Source organism: Taurulus bubalis, assembly GCF_910589615.1.
Source record: "Taurulus bubalis genome assembly, chromosome: 16".
Lineage (NCBI taxonomy): Eukaryota > Metazoa > Chordata > Actinopteri > Perciformes > Cottidae > Taurulus > Taurulus bubalis.
The window spans coordinates 21,482,824-21,503,520 of NC_136604.1; the positions used below are offsets into that span (position 1 = coordinate 21,482,824).

The 20,697-nt window shown below is 46.3% G+C and overlaps 1 protein-coding gene across 1 annotated transcript in view; it reads left to right on the top strand.

Annotated features, from left to right (window-relative positions):
- The window catches only part of grin2da (glutamate receptor, ionotropic, N-methyl D-aspartate 2D, a), a gene marked incomplete at both ends in the record, with an annotated part of 115,480 nt that extends 98,380 nt beyond the window's left edge, over nt 1–17,100 (top strand). The window contains 7 exons of the mRNA XM_079231932.1: nt 1–28; nt 1,211–1,328; nt 8,291–8,352; nt 8,958–9,128; nt 13,858–14,448; nt 14,528–14,718; nt 14,928–17,100. The exon at nt 1–28 is cut by the window's left edge and continues 42 nt beyond it. Of these exons, the coding sequence (XP_079088058.1) occupies nt 1–28; nt 1,211–1,328; nt 8,291–8,352; nt 8,958–9,128; nt 13,858–14,448; nt 14,528–14,718; nt 14,928–17,100 (3,334 nt within the window). The remainder of the gene's footprint in view (nt 29–1,210; nt 1,329–8,290; nt 8,353–8,957; nt 9,129–13,857; nt 14,449–14,527; nt 14,719–14,927) is intronic.
- Nucleotides 17,101–20,697: the final 3,597 nt, after the last annotated feature.

Genomic DNA, 20,697 nt, shown 5'->3' on the forward strand with positions numbered 1-20,697 from the left:
TATGGCCAGGAAGGACGAGGGCTGCAAGGTAAGACGGAGATCTCTGCGGCTGCGTGTCCTGCAAAAAAAAACCCCACCGGATCTCCGGCGTGGCCTCGTCTCCGGCTGCAGCAGAGGCCCGGCGGGCTCTTTGAGAGGCGCTGCATCTGCATTCAATAAATCAGAAACACGCCCGGTGCACTTATACGCGTCCCCCGCCGCCCGCAGATTGTTAATGTTGTCATTTTTTGGATCGCGGCGGCGTTGATTTATTCATAAGTTTGCGTTCGATGCGGCTCCCGCGGCGAGGATGAAAGTCCGGCCCGGCGATCGTTTGTAATCAGGTCCATGGGAGGCTCCGGCTCCGGCTCCGGCTCCCAGCAGCCACTGCTGCAGTAATTATTACAACCTGTGTGGATCTATATTAATTCCTCCACAGAAAAAAACACCCCCCACCCCCCGCTGGGATTTTTGGGTGGATGTCGATATACGAGCTCAGCCAACTGTTTTGCATCAATGCGACAGTAAATAAACAAACAACATTGCAGCAGGAATGAAACTATGTGGTGTTTCCTAGTCGCCATCCGTGTCTTTTGAATCTGACGATGAGCCTTTCTCGATTCCTGTCCTCGCCTCCTTCGCTTGCACCTTCCGTGGGCGGGGCTAAGATGCAAGGACAGGAGTTAAGGCTGTGGTTCTCAAATCTGAAATTCAAATTTCTAACTTTTTCTGTCTATTTTTATTGAAATAATTTTGTGTTTAACATGTGCAATCACTTTGTTAGAACATTGCAAATAAAAGTTAGATCTGTGCAAAAAAACAACAACTTATATTTGGCAAACATATTGCCGGTTGTGGCTGCAAATAACCTGTTTTACATTAAATATAAAGATCATAACAATAACGTTCAACTGAGTGCGGATGTGTGAGGATGGGTCAAATGCAGAGAACAATTTCCCCACTCTGGGATTAATAAAGGATGATTAAAAAGATATTTAAAAAAAAAAAGGCCTGTAATACCTCCGCGCCCCACTAAAGGGTCGCGCCCCACAGTTTGAGAACCACTGAGTTAAGGCAAGAGAGGCTGAACAAAACGAGGCATGGGAGGCGTCGTTTAGCTGAACATCGCCACGTTTCTTTTACAAATCTGCTGAAAAGACTTCACGCCGACGTTCCCGTGTGTGTGGGGCGTGTGCTCGGATGTTCACGTGTTCGCGTGTTCTTCCGCCAGGTGATGACCATCGGCTCCGGGAAGGTGTTCGCCACCACGGGCTACGGCATCGCCCTCAACAAGAACTCCCGCTGGAAACGCCCGCTGGACCTGGCTCTGCTGCAGCTGGTGGGAGACGGTAAGACAGGAAGTGGGCACTGGTGTGTGTGTGTGTGTGTGTGTGTGTGTGTGTGTGTGTGTGTGTGTGTGTGTGTGTGTGTGTGTGTGTGTATGAGAGGGTTAGTGCAGAACTAAAGACAGGGAGGTTTGAAGAGCAATGAGGGAGATCAATGCAGGAAGGTCAAAGGGAAGCAAGAAAGAGTGAAGGATGTGTGATCTCTGTTGAGGCTGTCACACACACACACACACACACACACACACACACACACACACACACACACACACACACACAGCTCGCTGAGTTTATTTCCCATATTTGTTGTTTATGAATGTTTTTGTTCACGTCACCTTCGATTTGACAGATGGCACGTTTTTGCCCACAACCTTTTTCCCCGATTCTATTTCTAAAGCAGGGAGGTCTATTTAAATGTCTCTCTCTCTCTCTCTCTCTCTCTCTCTCTCTCTCTCTCTCTCTCATGTAGCTTTACTGGTAGTCATTCTGCATAAATGAGGGATGTCTGTGTTGCAGGAAAAATAAGTTGAATTAAAGAATGCTCAGGAGTCTGTGCAGAAAAAAAAGTCTTCTTCTTCTTCTTCTTCTTCTTCTTCTTCTGGGTTTACTGCAGCTGGACTCCGGTATGTTGCATTGCTGCCCCCTCCTGGAGCTTCATGGCGCTTACGGTTCGGTTCACAGTGTCCACCCAGAATGAAGCGACCCAGACACAGTGGACACTTCTCCAGACTCTGGATACTTAAACTTAAACTAATCTACTTCATATCTAGATGTCAGGATCAGCTCCTGCTGCCACCATCGTGTTGTTTCTCCTCCGCATGTGAGGACCCCTGTCCTGCTCTTACTCACCTCACCTTCCTCCACTCTCCTGGGACTCTTTGCTGACTCCGCTCCCACACATCCTCCCGACTGTTCGTGTTCGTCTGCAGCGCTCTTACTCACGGCGGGCTTATGTCCTCCTCTGTGACTCGCTAAAGGAGGACTCGGCTTCTGCCGGCAGCAGCCGAGTCCTCTGGCAAGTCATCTGCGTGAAGACGGATCCTCAGAGCTCCGTCTCTGCGATACACGTCCAACTATGACACATTCACGTCTTCTAATCCCGCGCTGAGCAAACCTTTGAGCCAGATGTGGCATTTTGGAAAATCCGGTCTATTTTCATGCCAACAAGATACGCATCATTCCTCGTTGACCGGCTGGAATCACTTCTCTCTTTTTGCATTTTCCTCTTCGATCCTAATTTCCCATTTTTAGTGCACATGTGTGGAACAAGCGTCCTCAGCAGTCCATCTCCTCATCCATGTGGAAGTGTAAAAGAGGCTTGAATGGCTTCCTGGCCCAGCTTAAGCAGTTAGGCAAACCAGCACAGGAAATTCCCACTGAAAGCGGATCCTAATGGGAGCAGAGAAAACGTTTGAAAGTGAGCGATGTAAAAAGATGAGCGACTAGTGATGAATATTTCCCCCTGGAGGATGAATGAAACGCTCTAACCAGCCAACACTGGGACTACCAGGCTCTTCTCTTTCCTCTTCAGGCCACAATAACACCAGTAATGAAAAAAGGAAATCCCAATTGGAAAACATCGCCGCACACGTTTCACTTCATATCTTATTGATTAGAAATAAATTCCTGGCCTGATTGCAGCGATTGCCGTGGACAATGGCGGGAATTTGTGCTAGAGGGGTTCTTTTAACCTGAGTTTTTAAATTATTTTGTATTCCTTAATTTCCTTCAACCAGCCGATACGACATCATAAAGATTCGGGATCCGCGGCACGTGCACGGCCCGCAACAGGTCCTGTAATTGCTCCGCGGTCACCAAATCGTTAGGGGATTAGGGAGCTTCGAGGCGCTGAGGTGGAGAAAAATAGCCGCTAGAAACAGCAGCTTCAGCGAACACTGGAGAGGCTGAAGGGACGGGGGAAATTAAACATTTACACACTGGAAACTGTGACGTAATAGTGTGACGTCAGAGTTAGCAAACTATTGATATGTACAAATGTTAGATCCTCAAAAGTGTGAGAAATCCTGTTAATTTTCTCATATATTGAACCGAGCAACAGAGGAAACCGAACAACATATCAGTGAGTGAACTTAGTGTTTTAACTTGTTGAGTCCAATGCTTCATATTTAGCATAATGTGCATTAATCTGTATTAACTCCGTACAGCATTAATGCTCAAACTTCTGCTGCTCTGAGTTTGTATTTTGGAAAGAAGCACTGTTCTCACTGGACTTCATCAATGCAGTCAGTAATTGGTGGACTGTTGATCAGACTCAGACTCAGAGTGGAGAGTAAATGAAGGAAAAGAAGTGGAGCACACAGGCGAGTCGGATGCTAATAAAATCGGAGACGCGAGGAAACGGGGGGAAAAGAAGATCCGGTAAATCAAACGGCACGAAACGGGGAAGGACAAGCGGCCGCTGTGGTGGAACATCGATCTGGAGAAGAGCGAGCCGAGAGCCGAGAGCCGGCCGGCGCTGATGAGGAGATCGGTTGCAGGTGTGCAGACTCACAGGAACAAACAGGAAGAAGTGGAGGCACGGCGGGACTATTTCAGTGCTGAGCTGCAGCTGAGGAGAGTTAACGGAGACGTCACGCTGCACCTGGGTTCTAGAGACTCGCAGTAAAGTGTGGTCGGTATAATTGATAATACCTGAAATGGAGATGACACCCCTTCTTGCAAGTGAGGCACCGTTTGTGTGATTTGCTTTTTTTGGTTACGCAGATGATGTCATTCTTTTTGCATTTCCATTGAGGCTTTTAGGGGGTTTCGTATTTTGCACAAAACATAACCGCAACGAGACATCAAATAACCACAAAGACACACAAAGAAGGAGAGACATTTAATACAAAGAGACACAAATTGCCACAGATAAAAACACCGAATTGTTGTTTACGACAAAGAGACACGGATGACTGAAGAGAGACGAGATGATGACATAGAGACATCACTTTACCACAAATAGAGACGAAGAGATGAAAAAAAAAACACAAAAATATATGTAAAAGACAACAACAAAATGCAAAAATCAACCAAATAAAAGAGGCACAAAGCTTGTGCTTTGCACCAATAGAAAAGGGGAGATGTGGTCGGTTCTTTCAGACTTAAGTTTATTACGATTAAGTTTTCACGGCACAACGTATCCTCAGACAACGGTTTGTATCTTGTGGAAAAAGTCACTATATTTTTTGTGCGTTTTCCTCTGTTACACGCATACAGTCTTTTAAAAAGAAACTTCCGTCTTCACAGGAAACAACTTAGTTTGGGTTTAGACAACAAAACTGCTTATAGGTTGAAGAAAATAATGTGTTTGCATTTCAAATAACTACAGAAGTGACCGGCATGTACTTGATAAATAAATCAACGTTGATTTCAAACTTCACAGACAGAAAGAAGAGCCGAGTAGAAGCGGAATTTATCAGTACCGTAAATGTCGGGTTACCAGCCGCTCCTACCTCCGGTCGGTGTCCCGCTGTAGCAAGCTAGTAGCAGCACTAGCTAGCGCTAATCCTAGCTCCCCGCTCCTGCTATTACTGGCCGCTGCTGCTGCTAGCTAGCGCTGCTGCTGCTGCTGCTGCCCGCGTCCCCTCTGCCCAAGTCGGGTGTTGAGTCAGGGCTGGTCCTGCTACCTTCTGTGGTTGTCGGGGAGCTAGCGGAAGTTAGCGAGGGAACTAGCATGAGCGCCAGCTGGCTACAGCGGGGAGCTAACGGGGATGCTGACCGAAGGTAGTAGCGGCGTGTAACCCGACTTTTACGGTAACAATGATTTCTGCTTGGGTTTCGTTGGCAATTTGCCAAGACATCCTTTGGAAACAAACACTATTAGCAATAGCTGATGGAGCGCTGCCGACCCCCCAACCGGCTGAATCACGAAGACGAGGCTTCCAGCTTTTACTTTTGACAAAGTGAAACCTCTGAGAAGATAACATGGCCGTGCGTCTCCACCAGACTCTCACAAAGCGACTCCCTCCAAAGCGCGTTGTGTTTTCAACCGCTGACGCTGCACCGGTTCGCCTCGGCTTCTCTTTTGTGTCATTCACATTGATTCGTGCTGACTGAGCAAAGCCAATAATAAAACAATTTAAAAAAAAAACACCTCGCACACAAAAGGATGATGAAAAGAAAATGTGAAGCAGCTTTTGGCTCTAAGGATGGAGGCAGCGGCTCGGTGGACCCTCGGGAACTTGATTTAGTTTCTTCTTCTGCTGTTTTGTTGGGATGGCTTTGAGTCTTCAGAGGCTCTGATGTTGATTTTAATTTCATAGACTGGGAATAGAGTGTTGTGCATATTGCTCTGAACCTGCACTTTTATTTCCATGTTTCGTTTAGTTCCAGTCAACAACTAAAATCCACGGATCATGTGGGATCAACATCTAAAAACAAGAAGAAGTAATCCGTAAACAGGCTCTATAATTGGAATATCCATCCCCGCCTGACACACGGCGTTATTGGACTTCCTAATATACGCTGACAAAGCATCTGTTTGTGAATACAGACGGAACAAAGAGCTTTTAAAGCGACAATAACGGCCACTGTCTCATTTGATATCAATGTTCTTCTGAGTAGAAGAGGATCTCACCCGGTGGCTCCGGCTCCCTCGCGGTGGAGATAATAAAAGATAAATGAGACGCTTGTAAAAGTTTAAATTGTTCTGGCAGTTGGTACAAAAGTGCCTTTGCAGAAGTATACCCTTCACGGATTTGATGTTTCTATAGATCCATCTCCTTGGAAATTAATTGTACACCCGACCATCTCGTCCAATCATCGATATTTCTGCTTTTACAGGTCGGCTGACAAAAAAAATATAAAACACTTTCAGTTTTCACGAAGCGATTTCTTTCGAGACAAACAAAGCGTGCAAAGGCACAACGTATAATTTACTTCTGTCATCAACTTTAAAATGACTTGCTGTCTTTTCTCTTTTCTCCTCCTGCAAAGCTCGCTATTGTTTTGTTTATAGAGCTGAATATTACTGCAGGATGAAATGTAATCCAATCTAAATATGACTTTGAAACATGAGCGATTTATGTATTTAAAAAGCTCACTTTTATTATACAGGAAACAATAAAAGCGCGCAATCATAACTAATGTTGTGTTTTTTGCTTGATAAAGAATATTTTGAATTGATATCAAATAACTGAAATGGAAATGACAGCCCTTTTTGTAAGTGAAGCACCGTTTGTGTGATTTGCTTATTTTTGTATTCCTATTGAGGCTTTAAGGGTTTCATATTTTGCACAAAACATAACCGCAACGAGACATAGAATAACCACAAAGACACACAAAAGAAGGGAGAGAAATTGAACACAAAGAGACACAGATTGCCAGCAATAAAAACGCAGACAAAGCACGTGCGACAAAGAGAAACAAAAAAAGAGACACGAATGACTACAAAGGGCCACGGAATGACGGGAAAGAGACGAGATGATGACACAGAGACATGACGTTACGGCAAATAGACACAAAGAGATGCAAAAAAAACAAAAAACAGCACAAAGAGACACAAAACCACCGAAGGATACGTAAAAAAACAACAAAATAATGCAAAAATCAACCGAAGAAAAGAAGCACAAAGCTTGTATGCCTATGGAAAAGGGGGCGGGTCTTCTTGCATGACTGGGACCAGGGGCCCGTCAGCCCAGGGGCCCGTCAGCCCAGGGGCCCGTCAGCCCAGGGGCCCATCAGCCCAGGGGCCCGTCAGCCCAGGGGCCCATCAGCCCAGGGGCCCGTCTTATATCAGCCGAACACTCATGGAAAATGAATGAATCGGATCCTGAACATGTGTATCGGCCTCTATTGTCGGGCTCCGCGGGTTGAGAGGAGGCCGGGTTTAATTCAGCTGTCAGGGAACGTTTGAATTCCAGCACGAGTGTGTGTGTGTGTGTGTGTGTGTGTGTGTGTGTGTGGTTATTCATGTGAGATTTATGTTTTGTCTGAGCGGATTTGACGTTCCTGTCAACTTGGCCGAGTGTCCCGGTGGTCTAATCTGCTTTCCGGAGGTTTTCCAGCCGCCGCTAATTAACCCCGAGGTTGATTAACTGCTTTGGGAACGGGAACTTCCTTTGACTGGGACATCTTCAGAGTGTGTGTGTGTGTGTGTGTGTGTGTGTGTGTGTGCTAGTATAAATAGTCCTCGGCGACCGAGTCGGTGCACATCCGTCTCCATGAGTCTCTGCTCATTTGATCCTTCTTCTTCTTCTTCTTCTTCTTCTTCTTCTTCCCGCTGCGTCATTCTTTTTGATTAAAGAGTTGATGGCCGGCGCTGAGGGTCCCATTACGCTGCAGCTCAGAGTGTGTGTGTCACACTCGTGTGTGTGTGTGTGACACCCCCCCCCCCCCCCCCCCCCCCCCCCCCTGCACCCTGCCTTCGGCGAGCTCGCCTCAGATGCCGGTTCGCTTCCCGACCGGCTTCAAAGAGCTCCTCTCTCTCTCCAGTCTTGACTTTCTCCTGCTAATGGCTTCTAATTCTTCTCGCCGCCACTTCTTCAGCCTCTTATAAATATATATTTCGGTGCTTTTGTAAACATCTGTAGATTCACAGCGATACTCAGACCTTTTACTTTGTATATTCGTCACCATGTTGTCTTATCTTTCCTTGGTTTTAGTCTCATTTTTAACATCATTTAAATCAGGTTGGACTCTCTCCTCATTTCTCTCGTCTCACGCTGCATTTCATCATCTCTCCTCCTTCCCTCCTTCCTTCCCTCCTTCCTTCTCCCTCGGGGGATCAAACACCTTGCTCTTCTAACAAAGGGGCAGTAATCCCCTTTAAAAATGTTTCTCTTTAATCTTCTTTTCCAGCGCCGTACTGTTTTAACTCCTTCTCCCCCGATGTCTTTTCTTTCCCCTTAAATCATCTCTCTTTCCTACTTGACTTAAAGCAGCGTTTTATCTTCCCTCATCTTGTTGTTTTTCATTTTCCTCCAGCTTCTGACCTCCTTTTCCTCCCTCCATCTTGTCTCCCGCAGATGAGATTGATATGTTGGAGCGTCTCTGGCTGTCGGGGATCTGCCACAACGATAAGATCGAGGTACGACGTCTCACGCCCGTCAGCCTCGACACCCAAAATAAACTGAACGTAGTCTAACCTTCTTCACGGTCAGCTGACCGGTGAAGGCGTTCACACACCAAATACACAACTGACGATATTTCGCTTCAATAAAACATTCATTTTCAACAGTTTTTTTGCCTTTTGGGGTCGTTTCCTTTCGTTGGTTTGGATTAAATTCACACGGCAAACAAAACTGATCTCAGTTGTGGATATATATATATATATATCTATATATATATATATATATATATATATATATATATATATGTGTGTGTGTGTGTGCGGTTATTTATGCGTTCTGGCTCCAAATGACAGCAATTCATCTTGAAACTGCATGATTTAAATAGACTGAAAACCTTCCTATTTGCTGACTCGCGTGTTCTGAGCGCTGAGGTCATAACACATCGCAGACGTGTGCGCTGACAGCTAAGTGACAGCGAAGGGTTTCCTGTCGTTATAATTAAGGTTTTATCTGTTGCCGGGCAGACAAATGAACCCTCGTTAGTGAAGCATGTACTTCAGTCTCATCCCTTCTCTCTGCTCTCGCCTCCTATAATGTTTCCTTCCTTCCTTCCTCCCTCCAGGTGATGAGCAGTAAGCTGGACATAGACAACATGGCGGGCGTGTTCTACATGCTGCTGGTGGCCATGGGCCTCAGCCTGCTGGTGTTTGCCTGGGAGCATCTGGTGTACTGGAAGTTACGGCACTGCGTGAAGCGGTCTGGTGGGATGGACTTCCTCCTGGCTCTCAGCAGGGTGAGATACGACACACACTCAAGTGCATTACATAACAGCGGACTAACACAGCAGAGACCAAACACAACATATTAATTTGTCTATAAACAAAACAATGGAAACTAATCAGAGAAATATTTTCCAGAGGAGTCGCCCCCTGCCTGCTACTAAACATATTGCACGTTTATAGCACTTCGAAATTAAGAGATAGAAAGTCGAAATTCAGAGATTTTTTGGGGGGGGGGAATATTTTTGGGGTATAAAAAAAAAGACAGCACCGCTGAAGCACCACTATCTCATAATTTCGACTTTCTATTTCATAATTTCCACTTTCTATCTCATAATTTCGATTTTCTATCTCATATTTTAGACTTTCTATCTCATATTTTCGACTTTCTATCTCAAAATAATGACTTTCTATCTCATAATTTCGACTTTCTATCTGATAATTATGACTTTCTATCACATAATTATGACTTCCTATTTCATAATTTTGACTTTCTGTCTCATAATTATTACTTTCTATCCCATAATTATTACTTTCTATCTCACAATTGTTTTTTCTTTTACTGGCGTAAATGGGCTTCCATAGCTTTGAACGCACCAGGAACTGCGGGTCAATTTACTCTTGTAGATGCATGTAAATACATAACATATTTTCCTAAATAGTATTAAAGCAACTTGAATGTGAATATCGATACCAACATACTTTTAGTCTCACCCTGGACATGAACAACTGTCTCCTGAGTGATAGTCCCGTGTTTGCACAACAACGTCTCATACTGACGTTGATCTTTACCTTCAAAGCTGCACCGACCAACTGTTGAGAGTGAGGATGGGTTCTCCTCACGGGTGCCCATACTCATTGAGGGCAAAAGCTAAAACTCCTTCAGGTGTGGATGGTCCTGGATTGCATAAAAAAGTAGGTGCATCTCAATACTGGTGATGGTTACTGGCACTGAGCAAGGCGCAAGAGGGTTGAGCCAAAAAGAGGAACATCGGTGGTGTTTATCCTTGGAGTCGCGCCAAAAGGTCGAGGACAGAGTGATCACTTAGCTGTTGCACAGCTATTTTCTTTAAAAAAAGATGATACAGTTTCTGTAAATTCATGCTAGGGGGCTTATATGTTTAGTAAAGGTCCTGGGAAAGACTTTCAGGGGTTGTGGTGAAGAGCAAAGGGCGCTAGGAGGAAAGAACAGGAATGTAGTGATATGGAGGTAATACAGGATGGGAAATGTGAAGTGCAAAGGTGCGGGAGGGAAACTTTGGAGATAAGGAGACAAAAGAGGAAGCTGAGGCAGAGGTAGTGGACTGCAGCAGGTGTTGGGGAGAGGCCAGACGGAGGGAAATAAAGGGCAGGAGCAGAAAGGAGGTCGGAGGAGTGCTGCAGGTGAGGCTGTCGGAGTGGAAAAGGTCACCGCAGAAGCTGCACAGAGCACCGGGGAGTTTGTTCCTGTTGGACCCGGCGACTCGGTGAGGGAACCGGAGTCTGGCCGGCAACCACCGCGGTGGAGCGGCGACACGAGACGGGGATTTATTACCTGCTTTTTGCCGACCGAGCAGAAAATATGGTTAAAGTGAAAGGATTTTTTAAATTGCACAATAAAAAGGACGGAGAGGAAACACATTACAGCTCTACGCATTAGTATATTATATTAGACATGTCTGTGTCTGTGTGTGTGTGTGTGTGTGTGTGTGTGTGTGTGTGTGTGTTTGTGTGTGTGTGTGTGTGTGTGGTATTGTCATAATTAGCATATGAATTCTAGAGTCATGGCCAAAACACATGTTTTGTGAGGTCACAGTGACTTTACTACCAAATTTACCAATTTTGTGATTAATTTAAGAGAAAGTCAAGTTTAAGTGATGATAAGTTATAAACTACATTGACTGTGCACATCTGGCATAATGTGGAATAAAAATTGATTTTAAAATTTACCACATAATTGCAAGTTAGTTCAATGAAAATGTAAAATATATCCATTGCTCACAAACATAAATAATAGTAATCATATATAGTATATAGGTAAGTGAACATTGGTTGTATATTACTTTTTTTAATTATGCATTATGAGATAATTTGAGCCTATTTTGTCGGGTTTAATAATTCTCATTGTACATTTGGACAAAATAGCAAACAACCCCTCAGTGATGTAGGACCCTTTTATATCAGGAAAATCAAGAAAGAATCATGGTATAAATCCCTCCCCCCCCAAAAAAAAAAAAAAATGTTAGGTATCAAATTAAACATAAAAATCAGGGCTACAATAATATATAATCCCGATGTACAACCTTTAAACACAACTGAAACAATAAATAGGATTAGGGTTAGGGGTAGGGTTTAAAGGGCTACTATTCAATGTTTGATAGTAACTCTTATGTAACTTTTAATGTATTATTTGTATTTAGTCTAGAAGCCTACATGAAGCTGCAGTGTGCTCATGAAACCCTCTCAACCCCCTGGAGTCTGTGTGACCTCTAGGTCGTGTGTATGGAAGTTATTTACTGCCCACTCACCACTGTTCTATTGATAATTTATGTCGACCGTGTCGTTGGAAATCTATTACGTTCCTGTGCGGTCTCGGATATTTCCCGCCGGTCTTCCCTGCAGACCCTCCGGAGTGCAATTCCACCTCTCCGTATACGTTCAGAGCACATCGCATGAGCGAACTCTACTCCATCTGTAGCGTTCCTCATCCCATGAATAAACCCATCAATTCAATGCAAAGGCCAAACCCCGAGACCGGTTAGCGGGTATCTCCCGAGCTCTGTGCCGCGCCTGCTTTATAGCTGCTTGCAGCCGGCCTCCGTCGCTCGCTTTAACCCAATCAGCGACTCGCCCCCCGAGTTTCAATTTCACACAGCGCCGCACCCCGCGCTCTGGAAAGTGAGATAGCGCTTCGGCCGCTGGGACTGATTCATGTGTCCGGAAGGGCCGTTATTACAGGCCCTCCATCAGATCTGGGTGCCGGGTGGGCAACAGAGATTTACACGAGTTCCCCACACGTTCCGTCATTAAGATGTGACCGATATCGGACTGAGGGGGGGATATTATAAATCATCTTCACGTATGAGGTATAATATAGTCTTTGTGATTTACATGACTCTCCACAGGAGTGCTAATTGAGTCCCATCTATCTGCAGCGAGCTGTAAATATACAAAGGTAGGGGAGAAGGAGCGCAGGCACAGTGGAGGGAGTATCAGATCAGCTGACGTGATTGTGTAATTGATTGATTCTGCTTGGGGTGGAACATTTAAAAAAGATATCATGAGGAGTTCCTAATTTAAACTCTGGCTCTTTCATGTCATGTTTTATTCATACGAGACGTTATTAAATGTTGCTGCTGAGATGTAAAAAGTCAGACTGGTTCTCACCATACACGTTCAGAGCAGTTCATTAAGAGCAAGTGAGAACCATTTCAAGCGGCGAAAAATAACAACACCAAGACACGTGCAAATTAGATTTCCATTGCAATACTACGTGAGTGAGAAGCTCAATCTTCACATCAGAACGACATTAATGCCTTCTTCCAATATAAAGTATGGGGATGATATTGAATTGTTTCTTTCATGACCAAAAGTAAAAATATATTTTGGGGCATTTTTGGCTCTAAAAGCTGCAACGGTAAGAATTTCTACAAAACAAACTCTCACTCCCAACTCCACCCTTGATATATATGTATATTACAGAATATATATTATATGTATTCTAATCATTAATTTGTGCACTGGTGAAATACACCCCGAGAAGACATGTGGCCCGTTGGGTCCCGGTTCAGTAAGCAAACTGAGAGGAAAGATGATCTTCTAAAAATACAACACAACAGTTGTTTTATTTGCACAATGACAAAATAGGTTTCGTTGATTTTTGTTCCATCCTATTGTTTTGACTCCTTTCCAGAGGAAAAATCCAATCCCGCTCCAGCTATGGGATATTTTGTATTTATTTTATTTACTGACAGCTTTGGTTGGCGTCATAGTGTGACGATTGACGTCTTGGTAAACTCAGTCCAAAGTTTCTCCAAAAACTCTCATTAATATTTAATGGTCAGCACTCCGTGTTGTCTGCCTTTGGGAGGAGATATTGTGACAACGAGAAACAGAGGTAGAATGAAACTACCTCGAGCGATTTCCCAGCATGCTGACAGATAGAATAAATATATTCTCCAAAGTGGAGAATGTTTTTGCGAAAGGTGTTAAGCCAACAAATATACACAGTCGGTGGTTATGCAATGCCCTGAATAAAGATTAAAGACAGTAGGGTGAATAGATAATAAATAATAATGCATACGTTTTAGCCAGACAGATGTAAATCCCCTATTAATGAGGCAAAGTGTCAGAGGTCTAAATGGATCCTCTGTGAGGTGTCAATCAACAAACTTCAAACAAGTCTTTCAAACAAACTAACTTGGTAAACCAGGTGTGTTTGGGCAGTCATGTAATGTGTGGGAAAAAGCTAACTAAAAGATAGTCAGAAATCATAGTAACTTCTGTTTGTGCAGGAATATAAAAGTCCATCTGAAGATCAGGATATTTTTGACAGAACTAGTACTGACACTAGCAGTTTCCTGAAGATAGCTTTCATATAGGTATCAGTAAGTATCAGATCAAAATGGCTCTATAGGTTTCCCTTTCACAATTAGAGATGTCTGCTCTCTCTTTCCGAGTCTCCATGTCTCACATATACGCACCTTATCACACTCGGCAGCCTGCTGGTCCAATTACAATCTTTCTTCTTCTCTCTCCACCCAGGGGATGTACAGTTGCTGCCAGTTTGAGGATGAAACGGCACCCGGAGGAGGCTCTTTGCCCCAATACCACGCCATGACCGCCATGTCCACCGCAGCCCAACAACACCTTGTCACAGCCACAATAAATAACACCTCCGCCATCGCCATGGTTCAGCAGCAACAGCATCAGAAGCACCACCAGCAACAGGGGCCGACCTACACCACCATGTTACCCGGGTCGCCGCCAACGACGGGACATTCGGCAATGGCTCTCGGACCCTCCAACAGCCCCTTGCTCGAAGGCCCCATGCCCTGCTCCACATTCTTGCCTCGCCATGACCGCAGACTTGCTGTGGTCGATCGCTGGAACAGGGCAAAGCCGGAGAAGGTCGCGAGCGGAGGAAGTGGTAGTGGTAGTGGTGGAGTGGGCGTTGGCGGGATAGCAGGAGGGATTACTGAACTTCAGGCCCCGCAGTATCAGCTGAATCTTGGACAGCACTGGAGCCTGCCAGGCGGAGTTGCAGGCGGAGGAGCTGACACAGGGCTAGATGAATATAAGCGCTACTATGGTCCTATAGATCCAGAGGGGCTTGGAGCTACCTCTGAACATCAGGTAGCAGGCCCCCAGCAGACTCCCAAAGCTAATCCTAGAGGGCCCAAAGCCACAGGGATGCCACGGCTGCTTCCTAAAGGCCCGCAACAAGGCCCGCAACAAGGCCCGCAACAAGGACCCCAACAAGGACCCCAACAAGGCCTTCAACAAGGCCTCCTACAAGGCCTCCAACAAGGCCTCCAAAAAGGCCAAGGGCACTCAATCCCAAAGCCACCTCCACTGCTCCCATCTTCCCCACGAAGGCCTCCTTTCTGGCGACGAGGAAGCCTAGTTCAGGCGACCAGAAAAAGCTCAACAGGTCCCTTGTATGAGAATATCCTCCCTCTGGGTAGAAGAGGAGGTGGAAGGTATGGAGCAAGCGACGGAGGTGGAAGGAGAGGGCGACGTCCTCCACCGACTCTGCCTGTCCCACTCTCTTCCCCTACCCACACTCCTCCCACTCCCACTTCTCCATGCCGTGTCTACTCCTCCGGCTCCAGTGCCTCGTCCTCTTCCTCTTCGTCCACATCGTCATCGTCTTCTTCTTCATCCTCCGTCTCACTGTCCCGGTCGAATTCCCCCTCTTCTTGCTCCAGCGACAGCTCCTACAACTCCTCGTTGAGTTTCCGGTATCGAGCGGGCGACCGGGATTTTACGGTCAACGTCGATAACGACTCAGATCTGCTCACGGAGGAGTCCAGCCTCCTCCTAGGGACACGGAGGAAGATCCGATCCCGTCGCATGTCGTCGCGCTCGCTACCGTGCAGCCCACCGCCTCCGCCAATCCCGCCCAGGAAACCACGCCCTCAGAGGGATTACGGCAGGGAGCGAACAGGCAGCCAGCTCGCCCAGTTACAGGAGTGGTGGGCATCGTGGGGAGATAGAGAGCGAGGGCGGAGAGGAGCAACGAGTCGGGCAGAGGGTGGAGTAGGTAGAGAGGACAAGAGACATCACAAAGAGAGGGAACGTGAGCGGAAGAGGAGGAAGAAGGGCAGGAAGAAGAAGAAGAGGGAGGAGAGGGAAAGAGAAAGGGAGCGAAAACGACGCAAAGCGAAGAAGAGGAAGAAAGAGGACAAGGGCAAGAAGAGGGAACAGAAGAGGTCAGAGCAGGAGGGAGGAGATGCTGAAAAAAGAGAGGAACTCAAATCAGGGACACCAGATTACCCGTCATACCCGGCCCTGAGGCGAGAGTCTTTTCGGAAAAAGAGCGAAAGTTCTATCCGAAGCTATGGATGGAACGTCCCCGGCGAAGAGGAGAGGAAGGCAAGAGATGAGAAAGAGAGGGCTGATGGGGACGAAAGTAGAGGGAAAGAAAGACAAAACAGGAGAAGGAACAGCAAGCCCTTTCCTAGCTCCAGCGGTAAGCCTTCGACGTCCGTCAAGTTCTGGGGAGGGGTCAACGCGTCCTCCGACACCATTCCATCTGCCTTTCTGCCCTTGTTGCCTGTCTCTTCTAAAAGGAGGAAGAGTAAAAGCTCAGACCGGGACGCTGTGGGAGTGGAGGTAGAGAGGCGGCCATTGCTGGGACGTGACGGACGAACTGAGATGCACTCCAAGGAGGGGCTGTCTTTCCACGAGTGGGAGTCCGGGGCAGAGGGCGAGGAAGAAGACTCTGAGCTGGAGAGGAGGAAAGCGGACCGTCGAAAAAGACGCGGCAGAGGAAGGACAATGTCAGACGAGGAGCGGGAACGTGATAAGGTAGTCGGGATATATTCTGATGACGATGGTTCTTCGGGAGAGTTCGGGAAGTTCGAGAAGTACTGGGAGGATCATGAAGGCAGGGCGGTAGGAGGCATCGGCGGGGGTGGTTGGTTTTTCAGCACCTACCCTTCCAGGGAGAAAACCGGTAGCATCAACAGTCGAGATGACCTGTTCTTGGAGCGGGGAGACCGGTTGGGGACAGCAGAAAGTGGATGGGGCTCTATTGGAGGTGGAGGTGATGGTGGTGGTGGAGGAGATAGAGTATGGGGATCAGGATCACGTTGGCCCCCGGCGCCGCTCACGCCACCACCTCCTCGACGATACTGGTCCGTCGACAAGCTCCACATGCAGGACGAGAAGAGGAGTAAACGCAAATCGAGGGACAAGGGGAGAGGGCGAGCGGCTTGTGCCTCCTGTCATTCCCCCCGACACCATCCGCACTCCCGTTCCTCAAAGTGGGCCCGCGTGACCTCGCGGAGCCAGGAGGAGCTGTACCACCAGGGTTTTGGTGGTCCCCTGAAGCCAAAACACGACTCCTCGTCCTCCTCCAAACCCGAGCGCTCACAGAATCCGCCCAAATCTGGCAGCCAGTCAAACCTCAGCATCCAGCAGCGAACACAAAGAGCCGATAGAGATCGAGGACGGCAATCATCCCCACCCCCGAGCCTCATATCGAACCTGCCAGCCCCACTCCCTGCCCTTCCAGCTCCTCCGTCCTCATCTCACCCTATCCACGTTCCTCAACCTACCTCCTCCTCCTCGGTGTCCTCCCCCTCTGTGGTCTCGTCCACTCCGGGGGCGCCTCAGTCCACCTCCATGGCTTCGGCTAGCGCTAAACTACAGTACCAGAGGTTGCGCTCTGTGCCACAACCCCAGAGGTTTCCTCAGTCTCCTCACTTACCCCTCAAAGCCAAGAGCCTTTGCTCACGAAGGGGCTCGGCCCATTTCTCCAGCGTGGAGAGCGAGGTCTGAAGTTCAACAAGGTATCAAAAGTCATAAGAGAGCCCTGCAAAGGCTGAGTCTAAGCAGATGATCTTGATCTCAATCTGCCCGGCAGGAAACATGGTTGCGTGGCCCTTTCCTCAAGTTCTGCACAAATAAACGAACAAGCAAACCAGAAAGCCGAACAAACCCAATGGGGTCAAAGGGAAACAGAAGCAATGGTGTACTTCCTGTTATGTCCTTCCATCCCTCTCAGTATGTGAATGACTACAACCACCGCAGCAACAACTTGCATCCTGAACTGGGTTATTTAATAACCAATACATTAAAAGCAGAATTGGACATTTTAAAGTGGTGCAACTGAAGATCACTCCTTTGCTATAGAAAGTAAAGGGCTTTGGATCGGTTGAAGCGGAGCAGTAGTTTGTATTCTTAACGCTTACTGAGGGCTCAGGAACTTTGTAGTACTGTATGCCTGCTGCTCTAGGAAGCCTTTAACACAGAACAGTGTTCTTGTATCTTTTCCCTGAAACAAATGGCTTACCCCTACTGTCCTTTTCTCCTTAACAAACTGTTTACACCCCCGCAGAACTGTGACACCCACCCGAGGCACCTTTGTTGTGTGTGATGAATACCTTCTTGTTGAAAGGGAGAGGAGGGCGATAACTACCTTGTCTTATCTGTGTCTCCATTCACCCTTTCTCTTCTCTTTTGTTGTACCCCATTTCTCCCCCCATTTTCTTTCTCTCACCCCTTATTTTCCTCTCTCTTATTTACCTCCTTCGTCACCTTATCAAAGTGTCCGTCTCTTCGTCTCACCCGTCCTCTCCCCTCTCGGCTCCTCTCCTCGATGTGATTATTCTGTGCGTCTGTGCTTTTTCTGTGTTTATATTCTTGACAACAGGGTAAGTCAACCGTGACTGATATTCTACTGGCTTAATGAAAAGCCGAGTGCCAAACTTTAAGTAGAGCTCGACATCAATCTGTACAACCTTCGCTGCTAACTTTACTTTGATCACGCAGAGTATTCCATCATCTCTCAAATATGTGCACATACAAACACACACACATATGAAAGTGCTCCCAAAAGGACAAGTGCATCAATTCATCTTTTCTCTTTCTTGAGCAATACATTCTTCACCCTCTGTTCATGCAACGATCTTTATACTTTTAAATTGTTTCCTTCACTTCTGTGTTGTAGTTGTTGTTGGTATTAATTGTGTTCTATATGTCAAGACATGTATTACGTCTACAACGTGAGCACTGTGCATCCTACTCAAGCTGCACATGAAACATTCTCTTAACTACCTAACTGCGATGATGGAGGCGTTGTCTTTCCCCACCCTTCCCTGTATTTGATTGAATGTAAAGTCGGCCACCATGAAAGGTGCTGCAACTACAATTAAGACACTTGGAATTCGTAGCACTTCTAAAGGGTTAGCGTCTGTTTGAAGAGATGGAAAGTGAGATGATTTCAGTTCACCTTTGGGTTGAGCCGGACACGAGCGACGGGATGGGTGAGCCTACAGTTGTTGAGGAAGAAATAGATCTGCAATTTGGTTCCAGTTTAAATCGGTTTTGTTGGGTTTTTCCTCCCGCAAGTCGTCCAATCGGTGCCAAGATTAGAATACGCCGACGAAACCAACCGACCCAGAGACGTGATTCTAACACGGTTTTGTGAGAGAAGGTGAACGATTGCAGGGAATTAAATGTGTCTAGACTTCTGCTAATTTGCCTCTGCCATACGTTGTGTGTAAAGTAAGAGTATGAAGTTATTTATGTCCTCTAATCCACATGTTTACCACGCGATCAAGACAGTATGATTGGACAGGGAAGGGATTTGTGCCAAGTGAGATCTAGTGTCAGAGCCGTTTTGATGTCAAAGAGACTGTGCCTGTGTTGGACGGCAGCTCGCGGACGAGAGATCTGAGTGACGGTGTACGAAAGACACACAGTATAGCACCTCATGTGAGATTTTTTTTTTAAAGTATTTCTCACCTTGTAAATGTGTAATCAAGAGCTATAGCTTTTTAAAAACCCACGACCGAGCTGACACCAGCAGTTACAGTCCGATGTCAAGCACTTAGCTAGCGTATAGCTACTCCTCTCCATCGACGTGGGAATTTCAGCATCAGGACACTGGACGTCGGTGGAGCTTTAGCGGAGGGGTCGAGACCCGCCGGCACAACAACGTTTGTGTTGGCGCTCGGTTCGAGACGCCTCAGCCGTCCGGTCAGCTCTCGTTTGCCTGGAACTGCATCTGAGCCATAATTTACTTGAGCTGGAGAAAACAAAAAGAGAACTTGCGTTTTAAACATAAACTCGTTGTGTGAAGTCTGCCTTTCTTTCAGTAAAAAAAATAATCAATATATATATATTTAGCATATATATATATTTATATATATATGTGTGGCGGTGGGTATAGTGTTAGAGAAAATAGTTGTTTAGCATCTTGATATTTGGGGATTTTGTTTCTCATTACAAGTCCATGACAATAAGACAAACGGTACGTGTTAAAACACGTATTCCCTCATACTCATTAAACAGGGAAATTCTCGATTACGTTCTCCAACAAAGATTGACTGTATTAAGCCAAGTTTGAGGCAGTTCAGTGCTTTGCTCATCACAATCAGCAAATCAACAGCTTTTTACAAATTTCAATGAAAGCAGTAAAAGCGTTGAGTAAGTGTGACATGTTTCTGTGCGTTTGGCGCCGCCGGAAGCTCGAGTGCGACGACCCTCAAGGTCTCCGTGACCTTCGCGTTCAGTTTGCCGTTCCAAAAGTTGGAAAACAAATGCGTGCTCATTTGTCTCCGGCATGAGCGGCAGGGCGAGCGCACGTCAGCAAGCTGCTGGCGCCGTGAACACGAAGCCTGGGAAGTTTCCTCCGAGAAAAAAACAAAACAATCTTTCCTTTATTTTTATTTTCTCCCCCTCGCCTCTTTTTTCCTCATGTCTATCCATCGTGTTGTTGCGTGTCTGCAATTGTAAAAGCTGGTCTGTTTTTTGAAAAAAAGAAGAGTTATCTGTGGATATTTATTTCATCTAAAAGAAGAAGAAGAAAAAAAAAGATAGAATATCTAAACATATATGATAGTATATTTCAAAGGCGCTTAGATCTATGTTATATAAGTTTGTCTACTAAATTTTTCAGTATTATCTCGATGAATATGTCTGTTTGTCTGTCTCGTCTCGAACCTCCCGCCCAGCTCCCCAACCCCCGCAGCGAAAACAGAGACCAGTACTTACCTGTGTTTTTGCTCACTTAAGACCAACCATTCGCCTCCATTAGCTAGCTAGCGTAGCTAACGCTAAGATTTCAACACCGTGACGACGTGGAGGGGTGCGCGAGTGTCTTATGACCGTGTCACTGTAGCAGTGGTGGCGTGTGTTTGTCTACCCAGAGGGGCCTTTATTTTTGGTTTGGGCTACAGATTAACAACTAATTAAACCTTTTATGGATACAGCAGCTTTTACCACAATTCTCACTTATGAAAACGGGGGGCGGGTCACGTTCCTCGACCCCGTTTCCGGTTCACATCGGACCCTGGAGTTTATACCGCAGTGTAAAGTGACCTCTTCGACACAATGTAGCGAGCAGCACAGGCTTTTTTTTGTTGCATCTTA